General features: G+C 36.2%; 1 protein-coding gene and 1 long non-coding RNA gene across 9 annotated transcripts in view; both read right to left on the bottom strand.

Annotated features, from left to right (window-relative positions):
• The window catches only part of LOC138158349 (uncharacterized), a 1,179,890-nt gene that overhangs the window by 950,198 nt on the left and 215,106 nt on the right, over window positions 1–14,586 (bottom strand). The window lies entirely within an intron of this gene.
• RBM33 (RNA binding motif protein 33) overlaps window positions 1–14,586 on the bottom strand; it is a 173,129-nt gene that overhangs the window by 67,380 nt on the left and 91,163 nt on the right. For all 8 annotated transcript variants that reach the window (XM_069084477.1, XM_069084429.1, XM_069084437.1 and 5 more), the window contains one exon: window positions 185–317. In XM_069084477.1, the coding sequence (XP_068940578.1) occupies window positions 185–317 (133 nt within the window). The remainder of the gene's footprint in view (window positions 1–184; window positions 318–14,586) is intronic.

The raw sequence follows: 14,586 nt of genomic DNA, 5'->3' as shown, positions 1-14,586 counted from the left end.
CTTTCCTCAGCTAAAGCTACTGGAGCAAAACTGAGTATCTTGTAATTTAAAAAATACCAGATACTGATGCTTGGATGAACTGAATTAAAACAAAATATATCTATAGGTAATACTATGAACATATCAAGCAGACTTTTTATATTTACAAGGCTACTTGAAATTATATAACTTCTTATTGATGTACCTCCTAAGAAGAAATGGTCTCTGTCCTGAGGAGGTGGCGGGGCTCTCCATTGGTCCTGGAGAGGAAGCCGTGGGGGCTGGTTGAAATTGGTAGGAACAGGCCCAGGAGTATGTTGCGGAAATTCTGGAGGAACCTAGTAAACAAAGGAAAAAAAAAACTAAGTTATGAAAAAGCATGAAAATTCACACAGAATATAAAGTTTTTCTCTGAAAGTATTAATTGATTTATCAGTTATTTTTGATATTCCGTACGAGTAGGCAATCAAAATGGGCAATGATGCCATAATATTAAATAGTATATCTAGAAGAGAATTCATTGTTTTAATATAATATCATTGTTGTACCACAGGAATACTACTTTTCCCAAGCTTATTGAAATCCATGCAATTATTGACCTTCTTTCCCATTAATCCAAAAGGCTGGATGTCTACTTCAGAAAATGCTCCTGACATTTATCTTCTTAACCATGTTATTCTTTGCCATCTATTTAGTCAACTCTAAGCTATAGAAATGAAGCAGCTTTAGCTCAATAAAAAAAATCAATTTGTAGAAAAAAATTAGAAATATTTAATAAAACCATATGGATATTTTAGAAAATGTATATAATTTTTAAAAACCAAATTATTATATTTAGTGAATATAAAATGTATTGATTAACAACAATAGTAGCTAACATGCATAGCACATTTTATGGTTTACAAAGAATTTTACATGTGTATATTATCTCAGTTGGTCCCCATAACAACTGTGTGAGGTAGGCATTATTATTATCTCATTTTAAGGATGAGAAAACTGAGGCTTGGGGTGGTTAGGTGACCTGTCCCATTGGTTACATACTTAGTAAATTAAGAAAAAGGATTTTTTAAATAATTAAGCTATTAAGGATGTTATTTATAGATTCAGCTTTATATTAAGCAATTACAATTGGAAGACTTTTAGAGATCGTATAGTCCTAAATGCTTCATTTTGCAAAAGCAGAGTCTTAAGGGACACACCATGTAAAAAATAAGTAAAAATATGATAACTTCCGAAGGGAATGAACCCTAAGTGGAATAACAAGTAAGGTGAATTGTGAATAAAGCTGGGAAAACAAAGAGGAAAGGGGTAAGATAAGACTGCATTTCAGGCATTAAAGCCATCCCACCCAGGCCAAGAAATAGTCAGAAGATGGAATGACAGATTTGAGGAAGAGTATGTAAGCCAGTTTGGCTGGAAGGCAATATATGAAAGGGGGACTATATATGGACTATACATCGGGACAGGTAGGCTCAAGAAAGAAGGGCAATAAATGACAAGCCAAGGAGTTTGCATTTTATTCCAGAAGAATCAGGAAATCACTAAAGATTCTTGAACAAGCAAGTGATATGGTCAGTCTTGTGCTTTTAAGATGTACTGAAAAAGTCAGTCTAGGAATAGACAGACAAATTAGAGAGATGCTACAATAAGAGGTAATGATGACCTGAAACAAGACAATGATTTGTGTAACTTGAGAGAAGAGAACTGGGGGTGGGCAGAGCTACAGAGGTAACACTGGCACGACTTTACAAATGACTTGTCATTGGGGGGCATTTGGGAAAGAGAAGAGCTGGGAATTTCTACAATTATGAACCTAGAAATTACATAACTGGAAAGATATTAGTGCTCTCAACAAAAACATGAAAGTTTAGAAGAAGACTATGTTTAGGGAGAAATGAAGGAGTTTCACTTTGGACATGTTTCGTTTGCTTTGCTTGCTGGATATTCAGTTAGAGATGTTCAATAGCACTAAGTCATGCAGAAAAGGAGCTCAGAGAGAAAAGGGCTAGACAATACACATCTGGGATCTACCTGCATGGAGATAACTAGACCTCAAATCACCAAGGAGTCAGGACTGAGCTTTGAGAGTCTCATAACTTAGGGGGTAGGGAGTGGGTGATGATCCAGTAAGGACATAGTCATTTCATCTACCACATGGGTAGAAGACCTAGACAAGAGTATTCTCATGAAAACTCAGTAAAGATACAGTATCCAAGAGAAACTGTCAAAAGTTTCAAAGAATGCAGAGAACAAAAGAAATTATTATGAAGAAACAGATCACTGTATTTTAGCAGTTAAAAGATCAGTGGTAACCACACAAAAGACATTTTCAGTTTAGTGGTGGGGTCTGAAGCCAGAGCAGGAGGGCAATGAATAAGAGAGGAAATAGAAGCAATGAGTATAGATGGATTTTTTTTAAAGGCTTTTGACTGTAAAAGGAAAGAAACAAACAGGACAATAGCTCTGAAAGAATAGTAGAGTCAAGTGAAAGTTTCTCAAGAAGAGGTGAGACCAAGACACCAAGGTGTGCTCATTCATGAAGTAACAGAGGAGTCAGTAGACAGGAAGGTTAATATTGTAGGGGGGAAAATGATCCAAGGGGAAAATTTAGAGAGGCAGCATGACATGGGGGAAAGAGCTCTTTAGCGTCTTTAGAGTCAGATAACCTTAGTTGGTATCCCACGGCTGATGCTTACTATCTCTGTAACTTTGGGTAAGTCATTTAATCTCCCTGAGTGCCTCAGTTTCCAATTCTTTAAAATGAAGGAGATGGACTACTTGATATCTGGAGTTTCTTCTGGTTATAGCTCTATGATTTCATGAAATGGATGAGGATAGGACAGAGGAAGGGTGTGGGCATCAGCAGTGAGACCAGGGGCTCTTAGAAAATTGGGGAAGGTAAACCAACATTTTGAAGTGCTATATTCCATGAAGAGAAAAAGGTGCTTATGATGAACTGTTTTGATTTTCTCAAACTGAGAAGTGAAATGCTCTCTAGGAAGAAGAGGAGGGATGGTAAAGGAAGCTTGAAGTGAAAATGTATGGAAGAACAAATGCAGCAAAAGTGGTAAAATAATTAAAGAAGAATAAAAATATTGGATTAAGTAACCTCTGGTAGATCCAATCTGCACCACTGTATAACTGTCCTCAGAGGTATGTGACTGGTAGCAGAGAAAGTGAATATATTAATTTCAACCAGTATATCAAGTTAAAATACCACAAAGTTTTAAAAATAGACAGCTACCAAGTCATTTCATGATTGCAAATAAATCAGTAGAGATGAACATTAGTAGTAACCAAGGATGAAATGTACTTTACAAATGAGACTATATACTTACCTATAAACTTTTTCATACACTAAGAAACATGTTATCATCTAATATAAATCACTTAACACAAATTGAAGATAGTAGAAACACCCGTGCTATGCTTTTATATGCAATATTTCATACATCATAATTTTATTTTTATTAGAGTATACTGGAAAAAAACAATATTGCTTCACTCACTACTGCTTGCTAAAAATCTACTGGGAATTTCAATACCTACGTATTTCTGCCATTACTAAAGTCTTTATGCTACAACTGAAACTATTCTAGACCTTAGAATTCATCAAGTATATTTATATACATGCATTTAGACATGTGTATATATAAATATATATCAATAAACAATGGGCAAAGTTTTTCATTTATATGAAGAATGAATTTTGTAATTCATTTGGAAGTCTATTAAAAACATTATAATTTAATCAATTAAATTTATATGGTGATAAGACACAAAAATATTAAGCACCAAAACTGGGATGCCAACTGGGGTTGTCTGACTAAGGAGTCAGGGCTCTTTCCCCCATGTCATGCTGACTCTAAATTTACCCCTTGAACCACTCCCCCCCTACAATATTAATAACCCTCTTCCTATCTACTGACTTCTTCCCAGTTACTTAGTGAACATACCTTGGTCTCTCCTCCTCTAGAGAAACTTTCACTTTACTCTTCTCTCAAAGCTCCTTTTTCTCTTCCCTTTCATAGTCAAAAGTCTAATTTAAAAAAAAGCCATTGCCTCAAGGGCAAAGACTGCTTCTTTTTTGGTCTTCCTGTGTGGTGGAACCTAGTGTGGTTCCTCCAACTTAATGACTGATTCTTAGAATGCAAGACTTCAAATTATTTTACTAACCATACTAATTTTCTCTAAAGTAAACTCAGACTTTTGTAGGTAACAAATAACTTGTGAAAAGTCTGCAATGGCTCAGAAAATAATGTGCACACAAACATACACACACACTCCCCAAAGAACATTACTAGCTTTAGGTGAGCCTTACTGAGTTACACTTCTTCCAAACTATACAATTCAACAGTCATATTATCAAATGCCTACACCTGACTAAAATAAACTGGGGAGAAAACTAAAATAAAGACCAGTAACTTCAGTGTCTTTTGAATGAACTGTTTGCCAGTTTATAAAATTCTGAATTTGTTGATGTGAAAAGTCTAGGTTGTATGCATGCTCATGTATTTGTTTATTTATGTTGGAAATTACATGGTGTTACTGGTAAGTTATCACCAACTGGATCTAGTCAAAGAGTTTACTGACAGCCTGATTCAACAATGGATCCGGTGTCTACTAACATGCCAGAGGCCTTTGCCCTACTACCTCTTTTTTTGCTAAAGGTACACCTCAAAACCCCTCAGCATCATTCTCCATTTGCTATTCATTTGATCTTTCTAGTCTTTGGCTTAGGCCAACACCCCCCCCCCCCCCCCCAGCCATGTTTCTGCCTCTGATCCCTTTCCCCCTTCTACTCCTTCCAAGAGCTTGCTGCTTTGATCACTGCTTCACATCCCTCCAACCTTCAATCTTTGTCTACTTGTTCCTTCCAAGATTCCTATAAATCCAGATCTTCAACCTCTTAAAAACATTTGCATGGCTCCTACTACCTTTTCAAACTTAGTATCTTATATCTTCCTCCTCTGTTAACAAATATCCAACCTCTGAGAAAAAATATTTATATCAGTTGCCTTTCTGCTCCCTTTCACTTTTTGCCTTCTAGTTTCACTATTACACTGAAATTACTTTCTGTAGTTATAATTATTTCAATTGCTAGATAGTGCAGTATTTTCTTAGTTCTCATTTTGGGGGGAGAGGGGGAAGACAGGGCAATTGGGGTTAAATGACTTGCCCAAGGCCACACAGCTACTAAGTGTGTCAACTGTCTGGGACCAAATTTGAACTCAGGTCCTCCTGACTCCAGGGCCGGTGTCCTATTCACTGCACTACCTAGATGCCCCATTAATTCTTATTCTTTCTGATATCTTTGGTATTACTTGACATTGTTGTCACTTCCTCCCTCTGGTACTTGCTTCTATATGGATTCTCAGGACACTGCTTGCTCCAGCTCTTCTACTCGTCTGACTACTCCTTAATCTCCTTTGCTGAATCATCATCTATGTCCCATGCTTTAAAAGTAGATGGATTCCACTTGCATCCTGGAAGGCTTAGGTGTGGGTATGGTTTTGCCTCTCTCTCACATCTCATCTCGTCTCGTCTCGTCTCATCTCATCAGCTCAATGATTCTTGTGCATAGGACTTCCACATCTATATATACAGCAATAATCTCTCCTGAGCTTCGGCTGGACCTCACCAAATCCCTATAAGACATCTCCAAGTAGATATCCTGGGGGAATCTCAAACTAATCATGACTAAATTGAACTTATTATCTTTCCAACAAAACCAATCAGTCCTTCAAATTTTCCTATTTTGAATGAAAAGAATGTTGGATTTGTAGCCTTAGGATCTTGGTTCAAATCCTAGCCTGCAACCTACTATGCAACAACCATGTATGATTTGGACAAGACACTTAACCTCTCTGCATCTCAGGTTCCTCATTTTTAATAAAAGGAGACTGGACATCATAATTCCACAAAGTTCTAAATCAATCAATCAAAGAACCACAATAAGTGCCTATGAACTAGTCACTGTGCTAAGCTGGAAATACACAGAAAAAAGAAAAGAGTCTTTGCTTTCAATAATCTTACATTCTAATAAGGGAGACATATGTATGTAACCTTAAAGGAGAAGGTACCAGCAGCTTGGGGAACCACGAAATCCCTCCTATGGAATGTGGTATTTTAGTTCAAGTTTAAAGGAAAACAGAGATTGATAAAGGCAGAAGTGATGAAAGAGTACATTCCAGGCATGGAGATGCGAAATGGAACATCACGTTACTATATGTGAGGAATAGCTAGTGGCTAAGCCTGGATGATATAGTACATGAGGGGCAGTAATGTACAAGGTAAGATGAAAATTAGGAAGGAGCTACGTTGTGAAAGGATTTATGTCAAACAGAAAAGTCTGCATTTGATTTTGGGGGTAAAAGAGAATCCACTAAAGATCACGAGAGAAGAGAAAGGGAGTTGACATGTTCAGATGGATGCTTTAGAAAAATCACTTCTAGTACTGTGCAGATGATGGAGCTTCCTGGTTTCCTGCAAGTCCCTGCTGAAATTCTATCTTCTACAGGAAGCCTACTGCAATCTTTGAAAACATCTTCCCTCCTACTGACAGCATAGTGCCTGACACATAGCAAGGGCTTTATAAATGTTAGCTATTATCATTATTCTTTCCAATTTACTTGTATATATCCTGTTATACACAGTTGATTGTATATTGCAAATTTCTTGAAAGCAGACTATCTTTTACTTTCTGATGGGGCCCCAGAATTTAGGACAGTGCTTAGCATATAGTAGGTGCTTAATAAATACTGTCTGACAGAGAGAGTGAGGAAGAGCCAAGGCAGAAAGACTGCTTATGAGGATACTGCAAAGAGATGAACTAGCCTAAACTAGGATAGTGGCTGTATGGAGAGAAGAGGACAGATAGGAGAGATATTGTATAGATATAAACAAGATTTGGCAACAAGTTGGCTAGATTTACAGCAATAGTCTCCTAATTAGTCTTGCTTGCCTCAAGTCTTTCTTGCCAAAGTAATTCTACTTAAGTGTTGCTCTAACTAGGGGACTAGCCCTACTTAATCAAATACAATGGTTTCCATTTAGAATAAAATATAAACTCCCCTGTTAAGTTTTAAAAGCCATACACAAAAATCCTTGTACCAATCTATCTTTCTAACTTCTTTGCAATTCATTACTTCTCCCTCATTCTACAATCCAGACAAACTGGTCTCAATTTGATCCTTATACAAGGCACTCTATTTCCTATCTCTACCTTCCCACTACACATGCCTGAAATGCATTCCCTTCTTCCTTCCACCTCTACCCTTCTTTTCCTTTAAAATGAATCTCAGGTACCATCTTCTGCATGAAACCTTTACTGATTTCTGTTTCTCTCTGTCTCTCTAACACACACACAATATCACATATACACTACCCTCCCTCCCCCTCCCAGTGTCCTCCTTCCCAAACTATACTGTATTTAATTACTTTGCATGTATTTGTTACTTATTAAGTTCATATTTACACTACATTTTTCCTTAGCAAAGTTTTTTTTAAATAGAAACAAGTGTTTCTAAGCATAACAACAAAACAAAAACACTACATAAAACTATAAATGACAATGTTATTATGCTTGCTTTTTAAAAAGTACATAATAAATTCTATATATTACTTTTAAAACTGTCCGGTCATCTGTGTGCCCTTATTTTTCTTCTGTTCTCTTTTTTTGCACTTAAAAAAATGTTACAGTGGTTCTTTTTCTTTTTCGGCATCACTACTGCTAACCTCTTGCCCTACTCCTCTCCCTAACAACTAAAAATAGAAAGGGGGGGTACCCTAACCTTGTAACAAATAGTCAAGGAAAATGATTCACTATAATAGTGGCCATGTCCAAAAATGTATGGCTCTGCATGTTGTACACATTATCTGTCTGTGAGCTGGCAGATAACATGTTTCACCTTAGGTCTTTTGGAAACGTGGTTGGTCATTACTGTCTCTCAAAGTGTATTTTTTTTTTCTTTACAATGTTGTTGTCTTTGCATAAACTGTTCTTGTGGTTCTATTCACCTCATTCTGTCAGTTCATACTAGCCAGAATTCTCTGAAATGGCGATTTGTCGTCTGGTATAGGGTATTATTTCATTAAATTCACATCACACTATTTGTTCAGCCATTCCCTGATTGTCTTAAAGGCAAATCAAAGCACTCTGTTCGAGTCTGGTTCTTAACTTTTATCCACTCCCCCTTTATATCCACCTATGCAGGTTCAAGAAGCTTGTTCTGCCTGTAAGTACTCCCTTCTCAGTATTATCTTATGTCTTCACCACCAAATCTCTGGCCCCCACTCTTGATGCCTTCCCTCAATTATGGCTTGTTCTGTTGAGCTTGATAAAGTTCAATACTAAACTCTGCATGTTAAATTCTCCTTTGCCTTTGACACAGTGAAGTTCATCTGAGAGGGAGTCAGATGGTCCATAGGACCACTAGGCCTAAAAAAGGACCTGAGTTCAAATGTGATCTCTGACACTCATTAGATGTGTGACACTGGGCATTTGCTTGCCTCCATTCCCCCAACTGTAAAATGGGGATAATAATAATACGTATCTCCCAGGGCTCTTGTGAGGATCAAATGAGATATCAGAAAAGGGTGTTAGCATAGTGCCTGGCACAAAGAAGGATCTTTATATGTGCTATTACTATCAGCATCACCATTATCTAATGTCCATTCCACTCTGCACCTTCCTCCATGGTTATAGTGCATAGATTTTATATGTTCTTATGAACTCCGATTATAAAAAAAGAACAGGTTCCATCCCTTCTTCCTTTTACCTCATCTTTTCTTTCCCCTTTTCAGTCTTAGAAAATAACCACGTGGGGAGGCTAGGTGGTGCAGTGAATAGAGCACCGGCCCTGGACTCAGGAGGACCTGAGTTCAAATCTAGCCTCAGACACTTAACACAAAAACTAGCCGTGGGACCCTGGGCAAGTCACTTAATCCCAACTGCCCCCCAAAAAGCAAAAAAAAGCAAAAAAAGAAAATAACCATGCCCCACACAAGACATCTGTTTTTTAAAATTTAATTCCCACAATACCCTTTGAAGACATTAAGTTTTTAAGGGGATACTTCTTTCTTCTCCCCTTGTTAGAATGTCACATCTTCATACAGCTCCTTTTAATTGTTCAAATAAGTTTACTTTGTAAGTTTCTCTGGAGTCCTGTGTTTGCCTTTCAAACATGTGGTCTTCTGTCTCCTCTGGTCTTTTTATCAGGAATACTTGAATGACCTTCACTACATTAACAATCATTTTTATTCCCCTCTAGGATTATATAAAGTTTGGGGTTAAATTACTGTTTGTAAGTTTAGATCTTTTGCTTTTTGGAATGTTGTCACGTGTTGTTTTTTCAATGCAATTTCTGGACTTGCTTGTCCTTCATTCTCGAAGAGGACTATGACAACAAGAAAATGCTATGACTTATACAAGTGAATTGGATTTAAGTGAAGGAGGGCTATGCAAGAGCAATTTGGATACAGTGGCAAGATATAGACCAGGACAACTGGAGATGGCCCTCACTTCTGTACTACAATGCTAACAAAGAATACATCTTTTCAGAAGCAGCTTCTGGGTCTTGTAGATCTTATTTCCTAGTCACTTTAATTGCTTCTTTCTGGGTGCTTACAATATTTTTACTTTGATGGTAGAGCTCCAAATTTTGGCTATGCCATTCCTGGTACTCTTTAATTTATGATTCTTTCCAGAAGACTGGTGGATTCTTGCTAACTTTTTTATCTTTTTTCTCCTCTGGTTTTAAGAGATCTGAGCCATTTTCAATAACGATTTCTTAACACATAGTGTGCAGTCTTAAAATAAAAAATCATGGTTTTTTTGTTTTCTCAGTTTTTTTTTAAATAAGTTATCTTACATTTTCTTTTCTTCCAGTCTTTTCTTTTGTTATATTATTACCTGTCTTTTGAGACACTGATTTGTTTAGTCTATTCTGATTTTCAAGGATTTTCTGATTTTACAAGGGCTCCATTTCTTGTGTGAATTTTATCATTTTATTTTCTATCCTATTAATTCTTCCAGTTCCTTCTTCAAGAGCTTCCTTTCATTTTTTTATCTCTTGCTTTATTTTTACTAGATATTTATGTAGTCCCAGTGGAAAAATTCATTTTTTCTTAGGGACTCTAAAATTATTTAGTTAATCTTTAGGGGATTCTCTAGATTTATAATCATTTTTTATAACAATCAGTATTTTCTTTACTCATGTTTCCAGTTTTAGTTCCTAAATTGGGGCTTAAGAGACACTTGTCTGCTAATCATTTACTCAATTCCTTCTTTTGCCCTATATACACAACCCTAGTCAAAAAACTCTCCAATGCCTCTAAAATAAAAGGGTATTATTTGGGCACTTAAAGCCCTTCATGATCTGGCTACAACACATCTTTCCAAGTTTCAGGCATTCTACAATGCAGTCAACTTAGCTCTGTCCCTTTTCTCATCCCCTGTGTCTTTGCCCTGTCCCTATATCCAGAACATAATCTCTTTTCCCCTCTACTTTTAGAACTTTAGTTGAATCTCAATTTGTGGGTTACCCTTTTCAGGAAACCTTGTCTAATCTCTCTTAATTGTAAGTAGTTCATGATCTCTGACTCTTTAAATGTGATCTTCCTCCCCTCCTCTGTGAGAATGGAAGCTTCCTTAGGACATAAATGGTTTTTCATTTTGCCTCTGTATATCCAGCAGCTTGAATAAATGTAGGTTATTAATAAATGTTTGCTGCACTGGCTTGCTCTATAAATGATCTGGACAAATCAAATTTGGGAGAGCTATCTAACATGATATATGAAGATCAAGATTCAAGATGTTTTTTGACAGGTTGGAATGCTGGGATAAAATCAGTAACTTTAAATTTCACAAGATAAAAAGTAAAGTTCTACAATTAGGTTCAAAAATTCAACTGTCAAAGAACAAGACAAAAAGTCCCAGGACAGCAATTCATATGGACAAAACCATGAGTTAATAATGAATAATATAATACAGCTATTAAAAAGGCTAACAGAACATCAGGCTTTATTATACTAAAAGTACTATTTAGGATCATGGAAAATAATGACCAACTATGACCTCAAGCCTAGATAAAAATGGAATAATGAGGCTGAGGTACTAGAAAGGTTCTGGAAAATCTAGGGACCAGAAGATAAGCTGTTTGAGTTCCAGAAACAAACATCAAAACTGATGGTGGGCCAACTACCTACTGAGGCAGGAGGCCTCTAGAATGTTCTTGCTTTTGAGAAAGAATGGTCTCAAGATGTGGGTGGAGACAAATAGGGACAAGTATTTAGAAGAGTCAATATAATTCTTAATTATCCAAAATAACATTAGGGAGGGTGTGTGTGTGGCAGTAGGGGGGAGGGAGGGAGGGAGGGAGGGGAATATGGGCAGACCTCTTACCCTTGTGTAAGGTATCAATAAATGACAGGTTTAAGCATTAAACCAATAGCTGTTACACTACTCTATGGCAAAAGAACATTTCTAAACTTATAATGACACTTCCTAAAATTCACTGAAATCCGTCCACTGAATCTAAAAAGTGAAGAAAAAACATCTCTAAGTCAGTTTAATGAAGAAAGCACTATGCCTTACAAACTGTTTATAAAATGTTTACAAAAGTGGGTTAACAATTACCCAAGGTAAAATCACTGATATAAAGACAGTGGGATAGGTTTTACTTACTCATTTGCATATGTACTTTTACACAAATGGATGGCAACAGATATAACAATGAAATACAAAAAAGATTTTTTCATAAAGGAATCTCATATTCTGAAGCTCTACTTATGCATGTGACAAATAAACCTGCATATATCTATTTCTCTTATTTGGTAATAAAGACAATAAAAATCTACAAATAATGACAAAGATGTCAAGTAGTCAACAAACTAATTCAGCCTTTGAGGTACTTTCATATTGAGGCAAATAACAAAACTGCCTGGCTCAATGTAAACACCAAGATGAGAAGCAGGAAAATAAACAGGAAGAGATCAACTAATACTATACCTGCCAGATGTATTTTTCAAGATTATGAACCCAATTTTACTAGAAATATTGTCAATAACTAGAACCTAGGTGTCCTGATGCCCAGTGTTATGCTGTTTTCACTATGCCACAATGCCAGATTAGTGACAGACATATGTTCTACATTCACATGAAGCCGGAGATAGGTAACTGATCAGTACAACTTTTCAGGCCTCAATAAAACTTCCCAAGCCTATGAAGAAGCCAAAATGACAGATAAAAAGGTAGACAAGAAACAACTAAACTCAGACATTTTGCCATATGGTTCCTTTGCCACTTTTAGTTTCACTTCCCTTCTCATAAAGGTACCAATAAGAAGTGAAATGGTCACAAGACAGAGAGTGCTAGGGAGGAAGATGAGGAGAAAAAAAAAAATCAACAAAATGAAATGGTTTACTTCTGAATTAAAGAATTGCTTATAATAAAAACCGACTGCTAAAAACTTTAGTCCTAAGAGATTTTCTAAGATCATTTCAGCATTTACAGATAAACAAGTAAAATCATTTGAGTAGATTTTTTAAAAACAACCTTAATTGGGGCAGCCAGGTAGAACAGCGAGTAAGAGCACCGGCTCCAGTGTTGAGAAGACCTGGAGATCGAATCCTGGGCTCAGACACTCAACACCCACCCAGAAACACCTGGCCGTGTAACCTTGAGCAAGTTACTTAACCCCAATTGCTTAGGGGCAGCCAGGTGGCTCAGCGAGTAAGAGCACCGGTTCCAGTGTCGGGATGACCTGGATCAAATCCCAGCCTCAGATACTCAGCACCACACCCAGAAATAACTGGCCGTGTAACCTTGAGCAAGCTACTTAATCCCGATTGCTTAAAAAAAAAAACAACAACAACCTTAATTTCTATAAAATGAGTAATACACTAGTGCACTGTACTGAGAGAATCCAATTCTATTCCTCAGGATTTTTAACTAGACTCCAGGGCAAATACTTATTTATACGAAATATGCCACACAACCTTTAATGTCTGCAGAGAGCTAAAATTTTAAAGGTAATTCTTTTTTTTTTTTAAAAGCAATTGGGGTTAAGTAACTTGCTCAAGGTTACACGGCCAGTTATTTCTGGGTATGGTGCTAAGTATCTGAGCCCAGATTCGATCCCCAGGTCATCCCGACACTGGGCCAGTGCTCTTACTCGCTAAGCCACCTGGCCGCCCCTTTAAAGGTAATTCTTAAAGTTACCTAGCATAGTACTCAATTTATATAAGTTCAAAGGATATAGGTTTGAGTCAAGTCTACTGGAACTGAATTTGAGATTCTGGGCTACTTGGAATTTTCAACCACAGTCTTTCAGTATATAAAGATTTACTTAGCACTTTTTAAGAGATATATTAGAATGGATAATCTAGAATAATACTGGCAGGTAAATAAAAGGTGTCAATAAAATTTTTAAAAGATAATTAACCCTAAAGAGAAATATGAGTGCTAGAGGTTTTTAAGAGCTCCATTAAGTGAGAAAAACCTAATATCTATGTTAAAATATGAAAAGAAGAATTCTGATGGCTTATATATGCATATACGTGTATACATACATACATACATATACACACATGCATACATGTATATGCATATAAAAGTGCTGAATAACTCATGGATAATTTGGGAAGAGATCAACAATATCAAAATTCCAAAGGATGAAATATTGATGGTTCAAAATGCTTTTCAGTTCATTCAAAGAAGAGTACTTAAAAATGTTTATAAGATTAAGAGCATTCAAATAAAAATCAGCAATTAATTAAATTTAATTATTAATTCAATTCACTTAAAAAATTAAAGTTACCTAGCATAGTACTCAATTTATATAAGTTCAAAGGATATAGGTTTGAGTCAAGTCTACTGGAATTTGAATTTGAGATTCTTGGCTACTTGGAATTTTCAACCACAGTCTTTCAGTGTATAAAGATTTACTTAGTACTTTTTAAGAGATATATTAGAATGGATAATCTAGAATAATACTGGCATGCAAATAAAAAATTAATAATTAAAGTAAATTAATTAAAATCTCAGCAAATCCAGCTTAGAAACTCAAGTAGTAATGTACTTTCGTAGCAGTCTGAAATTTTTATTGAAAACTAATAGTGTCCCTCTTTCTGAAATTTCATTCTGCTACTTCAGGAACAACTACCTTTGAGAAAAAGTTGAGGAGGATGAGTAGGTTTTCCCCAGATTCATTCTTAAAGGAAAGTTTAAAAAAAAAACTTAGCAGAACTTTTATTTTACAAATGAGAAGTCACTCAAGTTCTCCCTGTCAAATTTTACCTTATCTATAATGAGAAAGTCTATCTTTGGGAGGACTTGAAAGAAATTCTCTAATGGAAGGAAGTGAAAGCAGCTGTAAGACAGGATTCTATAAAATGCTAAGGATGAGATCACATGTGTCCAATATAGTGGAAGTTGCACTAGGGCATCTAATGCACTAAAATGAAGTCAGAGAATTCATAAATAATTACAATTTTCATTAAATACCTAAAGTCCCATTCTCTGAATAACCCCAGAGCTATGTGACCTCTTGGGGAATTTAGATATCAAACAAAAGACAAATGCCATATACATGTACATGCCCTAAG

This window comes from Petaurus breviceps, unplaced genomic scaffold, assembly GCF_028583685.1.
Source record: "Petaurus breviceps papuanus isolate PSGF00001 unplaced genomic scaffold, PetGlider_PUasm1.0 115, whole genome shotgun sequence".
Classification (NCBI taxonomy): domain Eukaryota; kingdom Metazoa; phylum Chordata; class Mammalia; order Diprotodontia; family Petauridae; genus Petaurus; species Petaurus breviceps.
This window is presented reverse-complemented; position numbering and strand designations above follow the sequence as displayed.